The 17,842-nt window shown below is 40.9% G+C and overlaps 2 protein-coding genes across 3 annotated transcripts in view; one reads left to right on the top strand and one right to left on the bottom strand.

Moving 5' to 3' along the window:
* The window catches only part of LOC133653548 (TBC1 domain family member 22B-like), a 41,237-nt gene extending 23,924 nt beyond the window's left edge, over positions 1-17,313 (top strand). For both annotated transcript variants that reach the window (XM_062052954.1, XM_062052953.1), the window contains exons 4-13: positions 871-1,038; positions 1,116-1,186; positions 1,280-1,408; positions 4,963-5,028; positions 5,306-5,420; positions 8,682-8,788; positions 8,847-8,922; positions 9,062-9,189; positions 12,811-12,906; positions 15,841-17,313. In XM_062052954.1, coding sequence (XP_061908938.1) covers positions 871-1,038; positions 1,116-1,186; positions 1,280-1,408; positions 4,963-5,028; positions 5,306-5,420; positions 8,682-8,788; positions 8,847-8,922; positions 9,062-9,189; positions 12,811-12,906; positions 15,841-15,969 — 1,085 coding nt within the window. In that variant the 3' untranslated portion in view covers positions 15,970-17,313. The remainder of the gene's footprint in view (positions 1-870; positions 1,039-1,115; positions 1,187-1,279; positions 1,409-4,962; positions 5,029-5,305; positions 5,421-8,681; positions 8,789-8,846; positions 8,923-9,061; positions 9,190-12,810; positions 12,907-15,840) is intronic.
* LOC133653549 (zinc finger protein ZFP2-like) overlaps positions 1-17,842 on the bottom strand; it is a 390,781-nt gene that overhangs the window by 275,761 nt on the left and 97,178 nt on the right. The gene's annotated exons all lie outside the window — the stretch shown is intronic.

Here is a 17,842-nt window from a genome sequence, read left to right as displayed (position 1 = left end):
TAGAAAAGCGCTATACAAGTATAACCCATTTATCATTTATTATTTACATATTTTTTTAACAAAATAAAGTGACTAGTGCACAATAAATAAACCACAACTTGTATTGGCTCCTATTCAAATCATTTGGGTTTGCCCTCAAAGCCTTCCTGTATCGGAGATTTACTTCCTCACTTTGTGAACAATAACAAAAACCACCAAAATTTGATTGTGTAAAAATCAAAACAAGAAATATTAAAAACAAGAAAATGAAAACTATCAGTGAAATAACTTTATTATCGTTTATATACCGATAGTATACTAGGTATCGATAGTATCGACATCTTGATGGATCTTCCCTACTTTATATTGAAGCTTTAGTGGTTAGCTTCTTGTGTCGTCCTGTTAGGTGTGTGTGTGTGTGTGTGTGTGCGTGTGTGCATGCATGCAAGCTTAGCCATTCCTTCCAGGATACTTAAAAGAAACCTTTATCTACTCTTTCTTAATTTTGACTGCCACTTCTCACTCCGTGCAAAGAATCAACCAAACGTGATAGTTGATACTGTCACCTGATTGGCTGTTAGCGTGTCACTCCCACTGACCAGTGATCACTTCCTGCGTTGCTCGGTTACCAGAGTGCCTTTGTTCATGCAACCAACCTTGTTTTGCTACTTCCGCTTTCTTCTGATTAAGAAGAAAAATAAATATTGAACATTTTATTGAAAGCGTTTTTTGCATATTGCAATAGATATTGATAGTTTTATTGAAATCTAAATAGTGATTGTGTGAAGTTGACTTTGCTCCCAATGCCATGCTTCTCACATGCTCTCTGATAGCACATCATTACAGTTTAGCCCAATGACGTTCCCAATTTGCTTGTCCGTTCTTCCACAGTTCGCTCCACACTGCAGAAACAGCAGTCTCTCCCGGTTCGACCCATTATCCCGCTTGTGGCGCGCATTTCGGACCAGAACGCATCGGGAGCCCCTCCCATGACGGTGAGGGAGAAGAGCCGACTGGACAAATTCCGGCAGCTGCTCGCTAGTGCCAACACTGACCTAGGTAGGACACGGCGCACACCAACATTTGGTAGTGTTAGCAGTGACGGTGCTCACAGTGTATGTTGTGATGGCTTTCAGAGGAGCTCCGTAAGCACAGCTGGTCAGGTATACCCAGGGAGGTCCGTCCCATCACATGGAGGCTTCTTTCTGTAAGTTTCATCACCGGCGGTTGTGAAGTTGTTGCATATTTTATTCCAACTCAGTCCATGTTGCCTTCAGCGCTGCTCTCCGCTCTCCAACAGGGTTACCTGCCGGCCAACAAGGAGCGCCGTGAGCTGGTGCTCAAAAGGAAGCGGGAGGAATACTTTGGCTTCATCGTGCAATATTACAACTCCAGAACAGATGAGCACTACAAAGACACGTACCGACAGGTGATTTTACAGACTATGCGTAGCTAACAAAAAAACAAATGCAGTGGCACCTCGGGATGCGGGTTTAGTTGGTTCTATGACGCAGCGACTCGTAATGCGTAACAGCGTTGGTCCTTGAAATTAGGTCGAATTAATTTAATCGGTGCTTGGCACACTAAAACATCGCAATTTCAACATGCCTTTCAAAAGGTAAAAATAACTTTAAGTTAATGTAGCAGAAACAAGTACAGTAGTTTTGTGGAGGAATCAAATAATATACACCTTGGAGAGTGGACTTCTACAGTCTCTGTCAAACATACCATCAGCAGCTTCACCATATTTTCATGGATAAATGGTTAGATATTATTTTAAAATCCTTGGCTCGCGTCATGGACTCGTTCTGCTCGGCATGGTGCAGACGAGCAGAGCTTCGCTCCAACTGCTTCACCAAGTTGGCTAGCCTCACGCTCGGCGTATGTTTTGGTCATTCAATCTTCGTATCATGAATGAGAATTCAAAAACAAAATGAAAATTTGTTTATCAGAATTGTGTTTTGCAATACAAAAAATGTAACTGAAAAATACTGAAAAAGGCGAAAACTGACAGACCAAACTGAATATTTTTTTTCGGTTCGAAGAGCAATAACTGGATCCAAGAAACGGTTTGATTTTCATTACATATTTTTTAGACCGAAATTAAAAAAAACTAATTGGACAAAAAAAACATGTTTTTTCATATTCTGACACCAGAACCGGAAGGTAATATTTAAATACAAGATTGGCCTGTAGGAAAAAACAGTTTTGTGATGTATTCTGTCAGAAAGACCAGATTATCAATGATCGATCATATATTATTTTGTATACAAACGCAATATTAAGCACTACACAGTTTTTTTTCCTACAAGCCAATCCGATAGTAACTTCCGGTTCCGGTGTCGGAATATGAGAAAACATCTGTTTTTGGTCCGTTTTTTTTGTTTTTGCTGACTGGTGATTTAAATTTTTGTTATGAATTTAAAAAGAAAATGATACCTTCTTTTAAAGATGTAGTTGTCGCTTTTCAACTCAAAAATCGTTTTTTGTTTTTACAATTAATTTTTTTTTGTATCTCAAAATAGAATTCTAATCATTTGTTTTTTTGTTTTTTTTCAATTCTCCAAATGGAAAGTAAAATGCAATGACCACCAAAGCATACACTGACCCTACACACTATCATGTGTTTGATTATTTATTTCTTTAATTCAATGAATATCACCCTCTTCTTCTCCTTTCACACTCACCTTCCTCCTTCCAGTGCTTGGAAAAACTAAGTTACAGTCATGGCCAAAAATATTGGCTCCCCTCCATTTCTGTCAGATAATGCACCACTTCTCCCAGAAAATTATTGAAATTACAAATGCTTTGCTATTCACATGTTTATTTCTTTTGTTTGCATTGGAACAACATAACACAACAACCCCCCCAAAAAAAGAAAGCCAAATCTGATATTATTTTACACGGAACTCCAAACTCCATAGAACCTACTCAGTGGCCTAGTGGTAAGAGTATCCGCCCTGAGATCGGTAGGTTGTGAGTTCAAACCCCGGCCGAGTCATACCAAAGACTATAAAAATGGGACCCATTGCTTGGCACTCAGCATCAAGGGTTGCTATCGGGGGTTAAATCACCAAAATGATTCCCGGGCACGGCCACCGCTGCTGCTCACTGCTCCCCTCACCTCCCAGGGGGTGAACAAGGGGATGGGAAAAATGCAGAGGACAAATTTCACCATACCTAGTGTGTGTGTGACAATCATTGGTACTTTAACTTAAAAATGGACTGGTCAAATTTATTGGCAACTTTTCAAAATTGTAAGAAATAGTTGTATTCTAAGGATGTGATACTCCTTTAATTTGTAATTAAACTCACCTGTAGCAAGTAACAGGTGCTGGCAATATAGAAATCACACTTCCAGCCAGTTCAAATGGAGAAAAGTTGACTCAACCTTTGTGTTGTGTGTACCACACGGAGCATGGAGAAAAGAAAAGAATCAGAATCAGAATAGTTTTTATTGCCATTGTTTGAGAACGGGTTCACAAACTACGAATTTTTCTTGGTGCAATCGTGCAATGAACAATGCGAAGAACAATTAACTCTCAGAAGATTTGAGAACCAAGATTGTGGAAAAGCATGGACAATCTCAAGGCTACAAGTCCATCTCCAGAGATCTAAATGTTCCTGTGTCTACTGTGCGCAACGTCATCAAGAACTTCAAAGCCCATGGTACTGTAGCTAACCTCCCTGGACGTGGACGGAAGATAAATATTGATGAAAGACTGCAACGAAGGATTGTTAGAATTGTGGATAAAGAACCTCGATCCACTTCCAAACAAATTGAAGTTGACCTGCAGACAGGGTACAACAGTGTCAGCTCGCACTATCCGTCGCCATCTCAATGAAAAGGGACGCTATGGTAGGAGACCCAGGAGCTGCTGACACAGAGACAAAAAAGCAAGACTGGAGTTTGCAAAAACTTACCTGAGGAAGCCAAAATCATTCTGGGAGAACGTCCTGTGGACAGATGAGACTAAAGTGGAGCTTTTTGGTAAAGCACATCATCACACAGTTTACAGAAAACAAAATGAGGCCTTCAAAGAAAAGAACACCATTCCTACAGTCAAACATGGTGGAGGTTCACTGATGTTTTGGGGTTGCTTTGCTGCTTCTGGTACCGGATGCCTTGACTGTGTGCATGGCATGATGAAATCTGAGGACTACCAAAGAATTTTGGGGCATAACGTAGGACCCGGTGTCAGAAAGCTGGTTCTCCGTCAGAGGTCATGAGTCTTCCAGCAGGACAACGACCCAAAGCATACTTCAAAAAGCACAAAAAAATGGCATTAGACAAAGCGCTGGAGAGTCCTGAAGTGGCCATCAAAGAGTCTAGATCTAAATCCTATAGAACATCTGTGGAGAGATCTAAAAAAAAACAACAGTAAGGAGAATGCACCCTTCAAATCTGAGAGACCTGAAGCAGTTTACAAAAGAAGGGTGGTCCAAAATTCCAGTAGCAAGGTGTAAGAAACTCATTGAGGGTTACAGGAAGCGATTGATTTCAGTTATTTTTTTCCAAAGGGTGTGCTATAAAATATTAAGTTGAGGGTGCCAATAATTGTGTCCAGTCCAATTTTGGAGTTCTGTGTAAAATATCAGATTTGTGTTTTTTTGGGGCGGGGGTGTTGTTCCAATGCAAACAAAATAAATAAACACGTGAATACCAAAGCATTTGTCATTTTAACAATTTTCTGGGAGAAGTGGTGCATTATCTGACAGAAATGCAGGTGTGCCAATATTTTTGGCCATGACTCTATGTCCATCTCTGTCTAGAAGCTAATGCTCGCGATGTGTTGGTTGGATATTACAGTCGACTATGACATTGACTAAACCAACTAGTGGTAGGAGGACTCGTGACACCAAGCATCGCAAATAGCAGAGAGACAGCTCGTATCCCGAAGAACGAGGGACTCGTATTGCGGGGTACCACTGTGCTAAGACATAAAATAGAAGTCTGGACATCAATTTGTCCCCTTTCTGTAGATTCACATCGACATTCCAAGGACCAACCCTCTCATTCCATTGTTCCAGCAGCCTGTTGTGCAAGAGGTAACCGCTGAATAAGCAATAAAATACCTTCTTTGACCCTTTATTGTGAGCAAATATGTGACAGATGCCATCTTTAATACAGAACTTCTAAAGATGTGGTTTTGGGCTTTAGATTTCTTTGCCCTCAAAAGCTTCATACTAGAATCCCATTAGTCTTCAAGTATGGGTCAGCTGCTGTAAATGTGATTGGTGTTGTTTAACACATTCTTTCGTACGTTTGACCAGAACTTTATCAGGATCTTTCTACAGGTAGTTTTGTCACCTCTCTCCCCTTCAGGTGTTTGAGCGTATTCTCTTCATCTGGGCAATTCGACACCCGGCCAGTGGTTATGTCCAAGGAATCAATGATCTGGTCACACCCTTCTTTGTTGTCTTCCTCTCCGAGTTTGTCAGTAAGTTGCCAGGAGGAAAATCTGCCCACTGATTGTTGTGCTTTCCTACCTCTGCCACTCGTTTTTTCTGTTAGAGGTGCACGATAAATATCCCACAGATAATTATCAAGGAATTATGACAACATACCATTAAATCCGATAAGCTCCGATAAATGAAAACACTCCGATGAGGCAAAATGTTCCTAACTAAAATTTCAAATTGTGCCTGAATTGATTTAGACAAAGTTTAGCTGGTGCACTTTGGCTAAAATGATAGTTAAATCCACACTTGGTCTCACACTTGTTAGCTAGCTAGCGAGGTAACGAGCTAACTATCTTACTGAGCTGAGATGGCATCCTCCAGATGTCCGACATCATGCCTCCGCTTTGAATGTTCCCGTATCACAGATTTACTGCCATAAAATAACAACGTCCGCTCTGCAGAATGAGCAAGGCGTCCGTGTCTTGAACAAGATTAGGGTGAAATGTCCCCACACTTGACATGTTTTCAACTGCGATGTTGTTGCGAGTGGCCGCGCTGACTCGCTCCCGTCCGTAAAATTCCGAGTGACTGCTGTCGACAATTGTCAATGACCCGTTGCACCACAATTTGTATCGGTCTTGAGTAGAGATGGGAAAAATGATCGATTCTCTAATGCAGTTTAGAGAAAAAATGTTTCTGCGGGCTGGTTTATCTATTTTTAGGAACACTAATACAAAACCTCACAATAATGTCTGATTGAATGCTAAAAACGTTATGACAGACCGCCTTAAAAAACGGAATAAAATGTTAAATTTTTTTACTGAATGAGACACCCAGAATGTACATTAAAATAAAGAATGTGGGATTTACAATATAACTAGGGATGTCCGATAATGGCTTTTTTGCCGATATCCGATATTCCGATATTGTCCAACTCTTAATTACCGATACCGATATCAACTGATACCGATATATACAGTCGTGGAATTAACACATTATTATGCCTAATTTGAACAACGAGGTATGGTGAAGATAAGGTCCTTTTAAAAAAAATTTATAAAATAAGATAAATAAATTAAAAACATTTTCTTGAATAAAAAAGAAAGTAAAACAATATAAAAACAGTTACATAGAAACTAGTAATTAATGAAAATGAGTAGAATTAACTGTTAAAGGTTAGTACTATTAGTGGACCAGCAGCGCGCACAATTATGTGTGCTTACGGACTGTATCCCTTGCAGACTGTATTGATATATATTGATATATAATGTAGGAACCAGAATATTAATAACAGAAAGAAACCACCCTTTTGTGTGAATGAGTGTAAATGGGGGAGGGAGGTTTTTTGGGTTGGTGCACTAATTCGTAAGTGTATCTTGTGTTTTTTATGTTGATTTAATAAAAAATAAAACCGATACCGATAATAAAAAAAACGATACTGATAATTTCCGATATTACATTTTAAAGCATTTATCGGCCGATAATATCGGCAGGCAGATATTATCGGACATCTCTAAATATAACTATGGACGATAAAACACTGAATATTGACAACATATGAACGTCACACCCCTTCTCGATCGACATATTTTACAAGCAAGCGAAACACAACAAAAAGCAACAAACACAGTGAAATATGAACGCGAAGGGTAAAAAATTAAACCCACCTACAATCTGATACATCACTAAGCTTTAGAACTTTGTCGTAAAAATCTCCTTCCACGTCTGTCCCTGACACCCGCATTTCAGGCTGGCTGCTTAGTGTTGTCCGGATACCAATATTTTGGTACCGGTACCAGAATGTATTTCGATGCTTTTCTAAATAAAGGGAACCACAAAAAATTGCATTATTGCCTTTATTTTAACAAAAAATCTTAGGGTACATTAAACATATGTTTCTTGTTGCAAGTTTGTCCTTAAATAAATAAATAAATAATAAATGGGTTGTACTTGTATAGCGCTTTTCTACCTTCAAGGTACTCAAAACGCTTTGACAGTATTTCCACATTCACCCATTCACACACACATTCGCACACTGATGGAGGGAGCTGCCATGCAAGGCGCTACCAGCACCCATCAGAAGCAAGGGTGAAGTGTCTTGCCCAAGGACACAACGGACGTGACTAGGATGGTAGAAGGTGGGGATTGAACCCCAGTAACCAGCAACCCTCCGATTGCTGGCACGGCCACTCTACCAACTTAATGAACAGACAAGACAACTTGTCTTTTAGTAGTACGTATGCAAACAAAGGCTCCTAATTTAGCTGCTGACATATTGTCATTTTCCATTGTATTATTTTGTCAACATTATTAAGGACAAATGGTAAAAATTAATTATTGTTATTGTTCATTTACTGTTAATATCTGCTTACTTTCTCTTTTAACATGTTCTATCTACACTTCTGTTAAAATGTAATAATCGCTTATTCTTCTGTTGTTTGATACTTTACATTAGTTTTGGATGAAACCACAAATTTGGGTATCGATCCAATACCAGGTAGTTACAGGATCATACATTGGTCATATTCAAAGTCCTCATGTGTCCATGGACATATTTCCTGGGTTTATACACTTAATATACATTTTAAAAAAAGGAAAAAATATTTTGTGATGCTAAAAAAAATTTTGGTGTAATCATAGTAGTATCGACTAGATACGCTACTGTACTTGGTATCATTACAGTGGATGTCCGGTGTAGATCCACCCATGGCGTTTGTTTACATTGTGATGCCGGTGAGCTACGGTGTGTAGTGAAGCATGTTTAGCTATTCCTCGTCCTGCAGGGATGACACTTGTAAGAAATGTACTTTATTCGTCGCCATGGAGACAAGGATGAGTGATTTAGAAGTCGCTAAAACACTGCGGATGGACATTAGCTGCTAGCTAGCTAGCCATGTGTTAAAGCACCTCTTCCCGAGGGTGTTTATAGCTTCACCTTTATTGTTAGTTTTTAAGCCAAAATGCGTCCGTTCTCCCTTTTCTGTCTACACACATTGTCTGCTTGTAAGTACTCTGTGTGTGTGCGCTGCCAAATATGCTCCTCTGCTCGGAAAACCAGCAATGTCATGACGTGACGAAGTGCCTTCATGCCCGTTAAAAAAAGGGGGGCGAGGACCGGTACTTTTTAGAGGCGGTACAGTACAGAATATGATTCATTAGTATCGCGGTACTATACTAGTAGCGGTATACCGTACAACCCTACACAGAGGTGTGAAAATACAAAAAAAAAAACTATTTGAGAAATCAGACGAATTTAGTGCATGGAAACGTAGTGAATGAGTTGTTATCGGTTCTTCCAGTGGAGGACATGGAGAACTTTGAGGTCGCTGCCCTGCCTCTGGACACGCAAAGAAACATCGAAGCGGACAGCTTCTGGTGCATGAGCAAGCTGCTGGATGGAATACAGGTCTGCACGCTTGCTTTCCTCAAATGTGCTTGATTTGTGAAGCTGCTGTCGTTTTTAGGACAACTACACCTTTGCTCAGCCGGGAATCCAGAACAAAGTCAAAGCTTTGGAGGAGCTTGTCAGCCGAATTGATGGTGAGTCTCTCCTTCGTCATCCGCCAACCACAATAAAACCTGAATTCTCCTGTCATCCTTTTTTCATTCTTGGGCACAAGCTCATTCAGGCAGAAAGTGAAGAAACACCATTTGAACTCACTGTTGTTTCTGTCTTCAGAGGACATTCACAATCATTTCAAAAAGTATGAGGTGGAGTATTTACAGTTTGCCTTCCGCTGGATGAACAATCTGTTGATGAGGGAACTTCCACTGCGTTGCACCATCCGTCTGTGGGACACCTACCAGGTGGAGTATGCCGCACCTTACATTGGCTAAGAATGTACACTGTTCAGCGGTAACCACAGACCGCCAATCAGTTTGTGGCGGCGGGGGCGTGGCCAGAACACTGTCAAAAGAACACTAACATATAATTGGCTATGACGAATGTACAAAACCAGTGACGTTGGCACGTTGTGTAATTCCTAAATAAAAACGGAATACAATGGTTTGCAAGTTCTTTTCGACTTATATTCAATTGAATAGACTGCAAAGACAAGATATTTAATGTTCAAACTGAGAAACTTTTTTTTTTTTGCAGATAATCATAAACTTTGAATTTAATGACAGCAACACATTGCAAAAAAAGTTGACATAGGGGCATTTTTATCACTGTGTTACATGCCTTTCCTTTTAACAACACTCCGTAAACGTCTGGGAACTGAGGAGACCAATTTTTTAAGCTTTTCAGGTGGAATTCTTTCCCATTCTTGCTTGATGTACAGCTTAAGTTGTTCAACAGCTCAGGGTCTCCATTGTGGTATTTTAGGCTTCATATTGCGCCACACATTTTCAATGGGAGACAGGTCTGGACTACAGGCAGGCCAGTCTAGTACCCGCACTATTTTACTATAAAGCCACGCTGTTGTAACACGTGCAGAATGTGGCTTGGCATTGTTTTGCTGGAATAAGCAGCGGCATCCATGAAAAAGACGTTGCTTGGATGGCAACATATGTTGCTCCAAAACCTCTATGCACCTTTCAGCATTAATGGTGCCTTCACAGATGTGTAAGTTACCCATGCCTTGGGCACTAATACACCCCCATACCATCACAGATGCTGGCTTTTGAACGCCTATAACAGTCCAGATGGTTCTTTTCCTCTTTGATCCGGAGGACACGACGTTCAGTTTCCAAAAACTATTTGAAATGGGGACTTGTCGGACCACAGAACACTTTTACACTTTGCATCAGTCCATCATAGATAAGCTTGGGCCCAGCAAAGCCGGCGGCGTTTCTGGGTGTTGTTGATAAATGGCTTTGGCTTTGCAAAGTACAGTTGTAACTTGCACTTACCGATGTAGCGACGAACTGTAGTTACTGACAGTGGTTTTTTGAAGTGTTCCTGGGCCGATGTGGTGATATTCTTTACACACTGCTGTCGTTTTTTTGTTGCAGTACGGCCTGAGGGATCGAAGGTCACGGGCATTGCCGCTTACGTGCAGTGATTTCTCCAGATTCTCTGAAGTTTTTGATGATATTACGGACCGTAGATGGTGAAATCCCTAAATTCCTCGTTTAGAAATGTTGTTCTTAAACTGTTTGACAATTTGCTCACGCATTTGTTCACAAAATGGTGACCCTCACCCCATCCTTGTTTGAGAATGACTGAGCATTTCATGGAAGCTGCTTTTATACCCAATCATGGCACCCAGCTGTTCCCAATTAGCCTGTTCACCTGTGGGATGTTCCGAATAAGTGTTTGATGAGCATTCTTCAACTTTTTCAGTCTCTTTTGCCACTTGTGCCAGCTTTTTTAAAACATGTTGCAGGCATCAAATTTCAAATGAGCCAGTATTTGCATAAAATAACAAAGTTTTCCAGTTAGAACGTTAAATATCTTGTCTTTGCAGTCTATTCAATTGAATATGGGTTGAAAAGGATTTGCAAATCATTGTATTCTGTTTTTATTTACGATTTACGCAACGTGCCAACTTCACTGGTTTTGGGTTTTGTATTTTTCATTTCTAAATGCTAGTAGGTTTTACATATACGTTTAAAGACAAATCTGTGATTTTAGTAAATAGTATCAACATATCTATCCATCCATCCATCCATCTTCTTCCACTTATCCGAGGTCGGGTCGTGGGGGCAGCAGCCTAAGCAGGGAAGCCCAAACTTCCCTCTCCCCAGCCACTTCGTCCAGCTCCTCCCGAGGGATCCCGAGGCATTCCCAGGCCAGCTGGGAGACATAGTCTTCCCAACGTGTCCTGGGTCTTTCCTGTGGCCTCCTACCAGTCGGACGTGCCCTAAACACCTCCCTAGGGAGGCGTTCGGGTGGCATCCTGACCAGATGCCCGAACCACCTCATCTGGCTCCTCTCGATGTGGAGGAGCAGCAGCTTTACTTTGAGCTCCTCCCGGATGGCAGAGCTTCTCACCCTATCTCTAAGGGAGAGACCCACCACCCGGCAGAGGAAACTCATTTCGGCCGCTTATACCCGTGATCTTGTTCTTTCAGTCATAACCCAAAGCTCATGACCATAGGTGAGGATGGGAACGTAGATCGACCGGTAAATTGAGAGCTTTGCCTTCCGGCTCAGCTCCTTCTTCAACATATCTACGTTAGATTATATTGTTTTGAGGGTTTTTTCAATTACAATGTAACACCCCTGGTTTATTGACATAGTATTCTGCCCTCTCTAAATGCTGTAATTTATTTGGCAGATGTGTAAACAGTCCTATAAATTAGAGTTTATTGATATTCTCCACAATTAAATGACTATAAAACTAAGCACACAAAGGAAAGTACATTTCATTTTCACATAAAGTGCACATGCTTGTAAGAATCCTGCTATAAACTGAAAAAAGCAATTGAACTACACTGCTAGCTTAATGCTAAAATACAATGGACGGCCTCATTGATAGGCTAATGGAAATTAGCATTGCAATCACGGTAAACTTGTACAAACATTTAACAAATTAGATTTTAACGTAACAAAATTGACAGACGGCCACAATTGCATTTCTACCGAGAAATATATTCACCAAACATCCATAGCATGCAGCTAGTACAAAATGCAGCAGCCAGGCTGGTGACAGGCGCAAAAATGAGGGAACATATTTCTCCCATCCTCTCCTCCCTTCACTGGCTCCCAGTGAAGGGTAGAGTGGAATTTAAGATCGTCACGTATGTCTTCAAAGCGCTCAATGGTCTCGCCCCGGCTTACATTAAAGATCTCCTGGACCAACCCACCAGCTCCAGGCTTGGTCGCTGCCTTCGATCGGACAACCAGATGACCCTGAAGGTCCCACGGTCAAACCTGGTGACAAAGGGAGACTGTGCTTTCTCAGTGATGGCACCTAGGTTATGGAATAAACTCTCCCTGAATATTAAGTCTGCCACCACCCTGGACTCTTTTAGAGCACAGCTTAAAACTCACCTTTTTACCGCAGATGACTTTTGATTTATGTGTCCATTGTGAGTCTTAAATGTTTAGTTTAGATTCCTTTGTTTGTCTCAGTCTCTGTTTCTGTTTTTTTGTTTCTCCACTCGGGCTGCGCCCCGGGCTGATGTAACAGTTGGTTGGGGGGCGCATAATAAATGAAAATAACATAACACATAACATAACAAACTCTGTCAAACTTAATATTGATGCTAACTTTTTACTACTAACCAGTCTGCTGCTCTGCACTCTGTGCTGACAGACTACAGAAGCCTGTTGTTTAAACCTCAAACTCTAATTTTATGTGAAATGACGAGTTGTGTGCATTGCCAAGAAACAGCACATTCCTTTATTGCAAAAAAAATAAAACATTAGAACAATATTTTACTTGTGGCAGTCTTAATATATTCAGTACATTTTTATGTCATTATGTTGAATTTAAATGTTAAATGTATGTTTATCCTCTTCACTTTGTCTTGTCCTAGGCTGAAGCAGAAGGATTCTCCCACTTTCACTTGTACGTCTGCGCTGCGTTCCTCACTGAGTGGCGCAAAGAAATCCTCTCCATGATTGACTTCCAGGTATGCTTCTTTTTTATTTTCCGCCATACTTAAAAATTATAAAACTTGAAATAAGTGTCGCCAAAATTTCTAAATCATTAAAAATTGGGATCAGAGTTTCTTGCTGCCGATTTCCATACAATCATCCATGAGTGAGGTCGGCCGATACCGATCACATGTATTAACTGTAAATATTTTATGTATTTCTGCTGAGTGCTGTTGACAGTGTAACAATATCAACACAATATTTTAACTACATCCTTATTCTATTTGATTACATACAATTGTTTTACCAAAACAAATCTATAGTACACAATAACTAAACAAAAGTCAAACACCTATCTGCTACTCTTTTAAATACTTTCTTTTTTGTCCTCCTGTGTCCAGGGAATTATTCCCCCAGATTGTATCTGTGAACAAAAACAACACTTTTTTTTTTTTGTAAAAATAACAATATTGATCTGATCTGTGTCGATCATATACTGATTAGGGCCGCAGCTATCGAGTACTCTATCGATTAGTTTGCTTAAGTAATCGGATAAGACACACTTTATAGTCTCAATGCGTATTTCAGGGAAAATAGTTAGAATAAACAACAATTTTTCTGGTTACCATAAACTTCAATACCTTCGATATCTATTTACCTTCTATTCACCTTCTTGTTCTTATTTCACCTTCATTTAGCTTCCATTTATCTTCTATTACCTTTTTTCTACCTTCTACTTACCTTTTTTTTTTTTTTTTTAAATTCACCTTCTTTTCCCCTCATTACCTGCTGTTTACATTTTTATTTAACTTGTACTTTAATTTACCTTGTATCTTGTTTTACTTTCTTTTATTCGGTCCGGGTTTCATCATTTTTGTTAGTTACCGGTACATTTACTAAACAATTAATCAAAGTAACATAAATCAAAGCTTTTTCCGAATCAAACGCATTGATTTACTTGATGTATCGTTGCAGCCCTGATACTGATACTACCTTTGGTATCGACACTACAGATACATGGATGGATTTGCCCCTCCCCTTGTTGCTACACAGCAACAGACATCGCTATATTAACCTCTCTATAACTCTTATTGATCTACTTGTTCACTTCCTGTTAATAACTGCTTACTTCCTGCTGTAACGTGCTTCCATCTACACTTTTTAAACTTTACTAAGCACTTATTTACACAGGGCGTAATAGCTCGGTTGGTAGAGTGGCCGTGCCAGCAACTTGAGGGTTCCAGGTTCGATCCCCGCTTTCGCCATCCTAGTCACTGCCGTTGTGTCCTTGGGCAAGATACTTTACCCACCTGCTCCCAGTGCCACCCACACTGGTTTAAATGTAACTTAGATATTGGGTTTCACTATGTAAAAGAGCTTTATAAATATAATTCACTTCACTTATTTCTTCTCATGGTCCAAGCTAGCTTAGCGATTAGCATGCCTTCTGGTATGCTCCTGCGTGTTCTCACTCGGTGTGTCACATGTTTCGCCTCGTCCTCCAGTCAGTAGTGTTTCTTCTCAAAAATACTCAACAAAAAGTATGTTGCATTAAAGGCCTACTGAAATGCGATTTTCTTATTTAAATGGTAAATGCGATTTTCTTATTTAAACGGGGATAGCAGGTCCATTCTATGTGTCATACTTGATCATTTCGCGATATTGCCATATTTTTGCTGAAGTAGAGAACATCGACGATAAATTTCGCAATTTTTGGTCGCTGATAAAAAAGCCTTGCCTGTATCGGAAGTAGCAGATGATATGCGCGTGACGTCACCGGTTGTGGAGCTCCTCACATCTGCACATTGTTTACAATCATGGCCACCAGCAGCGAGAGCGATTCGGACCGAGAAAGCGACGATTTCCCCATTAATTTGAGCGAGGATGAAAGATTTGTGTATGAGGAAAGTGAGAGTGAAGGACTAGAGGGCAGTGGAAGCGATTCAGATAGGGAAGATGCTGTGAGAGGCGGGTGGGACCTGATATTCAGCTGGGAATGACTAAAACAGTAAATAAACACAAGACATATAAATACTCTATTAGCCACAACACAACCAGGCTTATATTTAATATGCCACAAATGAATCCTGCATAACAAACACCTCCTCCCTCCCGTCCATATAACCCACCAATACAAATCAAACACCCGCACAACACACTCAATCCCACAGCCCAAAGTACCGTTCACCTCCCCAAAGTTCATACAGCACATATATTTCCCCAAAGTCCCCAAAGTTACGTACGTGACATGCACATAGCGGCACGCACGTACGGGCAAGCGATCAAATGTTTGGAATCCGCAGCTGCGTACGTACTCACGGTACCGCGTCTGCGTATCCAACTCAAAGTCCTCCTGGTAAGAGTCTCTGTTGTCCCAGTTCTCCACAAGCCAATGGTAAAGCTTGACTGTCATCTTTCGGGAATGCAAACAATGAAACATCGGCTACGTGTTTGTGTTGCTGCAGCCAGCCGAAATACACCGCTTCCCACCTACAGCTTTCTTCTTTGCTGTCTCCATTGTTCATTGAACAAATTGCAAAAGATTCACCAACACAGATGTCCAGAATACTGTGGAATTTTGCGATGAAAACAGACGACTTAATAGCTGGCCACAATGCTGTCCCAAAATGTCCGCTCCAATCCGTGACGTCACGCGCAGGCGTCATCATACCGAGACGTTTTCAGCAGGATATTTTGCGCGAAATTTAAAATTGCACTTTAGTAATCTAACCCGGCCGTATTGGCATGTGTTGCAATGTTAAGATTTTATCATTGATATATAAACTATCAGACTGCGTGGTCGGTAGTAGTGGGTTTCAGTAGGCCTTTGAAAGTACTTTATCCAAAATTTACTTCAGTAAATGTAGCATTTTTTAATGATTTTATACCGGCGCTAAACTACATTGAACTTCACGCGGAACCTTCTTAGCTCGCTTTCACATCAGCGTTATTTTCCTTCTGCTCTTCAGGGCCTTCTGATACTACTGCAGAACCTTCCCACAATCCACTGGGGCAATGAAGAAGTGGGCCTCCTGCTGGCTGAAGCTTATAGATTGAAGTACGTGTTTGCAGACGCTCCCAGCCACTACAAGAGGTAGACGTCCTGTTCGCTGCACATTCAACTAGACTCTGTGTCTGGCGTCCCCTCAAAGACACTGATGTGTTGATCTAAAACCGTCCTCACACTGGACTAAGGAGGTCCACACGGTGTTTAAAGATCTCCATCGTTTGCTATTGAACACTGGACTGTTAGACTTTAAAGCACACGCCTACGCTATCTTGCTGCAGTCATGCGACTGATTGTTTCTCCCGTCCTAATGTCTTCGGAGGAGACCTTTTCGTCCTTTTTTAAAGGGATGACGAATGTCTTGATCATTCGGAATGGAAGATGATCGACACGTTTTATTTCTACTGGTTTTGGGGTTACTGTTTTAAGGATTAATCATTACCTAACAGGTTGAAAATGTTGATGTACAGTACAGTCGTCCCTTGTCTATCGTGGCTAATTGGTTCCAGGTCTGACCGTGGTAAACAAATTCACACCAATTAGGATTATTGTTAGTAAATATTTTCATCATTAGAGCATAAAAAAACCTTATGACTTTCTAAATAGGTTTTTTTAACATAATCACAGCCCTCTAAAGTTGAAATAAAATCCATATAGTCACCATTACACAAACCTTGAGTGTGTTATACTGTAGATTACAGCATACTTGCCAACCCTCCCGGTTTTCCCGGGAGACTCCCGAATTTCAGTGACCCTCCCGAAAATCTCCCGGGGCAAACATTCTCCCGAATTTCTCCTGATTTCTACCCAGACAACAATATTGGGGGCGTGCCTTAAAGGCACTGCCTTTAGCGTCCTCTCTCACTTTAAAAGGAGACTATTATATATGTCTCCCTTATCCATAGGTTTATCTATAACCCATAAAGTAGGCAGGCACACAGCCATTTCTCAGCGTGTGTTTATTCCAGCCGGCACGTTAATACACTGACACACAACATCCGGATTCCCATCATGCATTGCTTCAAAACTACGGCAAAGTAGTAATGTCCAAAAACATAACAAGAGACGAAGCAGAAGAACGAAGAAGAGACATGGCGACGACGAGTAAGAAGAAGAAGTACCGGTACGCTTGCAAGTTCCAAAATGATTGGAAAAAATAATTTCAGTTCATCCAGGACAGCTCGAAGGGGAAGGGGTATGCTGCCTGCACATTTTGTAGATCAGTCTTCTCCATTGAACACGGTGGCCAAACGGATATACTCATTCATGAATGGATTATTTATATATATATATATGTGTGTGTGTGTGTGTGTGTGTGTGTGTGTGTGTGTGTGTGTGTGTGTGTGTGTGTGTGTGTGTGTGTGTGTGTGTGTGTGTGTGTGTGTGTGTGTGTGTGTGTGTGTGTGTGTGTGTGTGTGTGTGTATATATAAGAAATACTTGAAAATATATACCGGTACACCCCCCTTCCCCCACTTCAACCACCCCACCCCAATTACCGAATTCGGAGGTCTCAAGGTTGGCAAGTATGGATTACAGTACTCACTGGTACTCAAGTGTCATTGCTATGACAGTCACCCGGCCACTACAACACGACCACAACGTGGAAATACTTCATCACGTCCTGGGTAATTAGTAGTAGTTAGAACTGGGCTTCATGTGCTGAAACCACAGGCATACATTATTTTGTAAAAACCTGGTCAACTTGATCGTCGCAACTACGACCATTAGCTCTGTTGTTAGCATTCCGTGTTGTTAGCACAGCGTGTCCCGTGTTGTCATTGTCACATTGGTGCTAATAACAGCCTTGTTAGCAATAAGTGGCGCGCCATGTACCGCTTTGTCTCGTCTTTTGACTTTGCTCAAGGCTCACCAATGTGGAGATGTGTTATTGATGAGGCAGGGGTTGAAGATGAACTGCATCAAAAAGTTGGTCTAATTATAGTCTCGGTGAGGTTAGCGCCAA

The sequence above is a fragment of the Entelurus aequoreus genome, linkage group LG07 (genome assembly GCF_033978785.1).
Source record: "Entelurus aequoreus isolate RoL-2023_Sb linkage group LG07, RoL_Eaeq_v1.1, whole genome shotgun sequence".
Classification (NCBI taxonomy): Eukaryota; Metazoa; Chordata; class Actinopteri; order Syngnathiformes; family Syngnathidae; genus Entelurus; species Entelurus aequoreus.
Note: the sequence above shows the minus strand (reverse complement) of the source record. Positions and strands in the feature narration are given on the sequence as shown.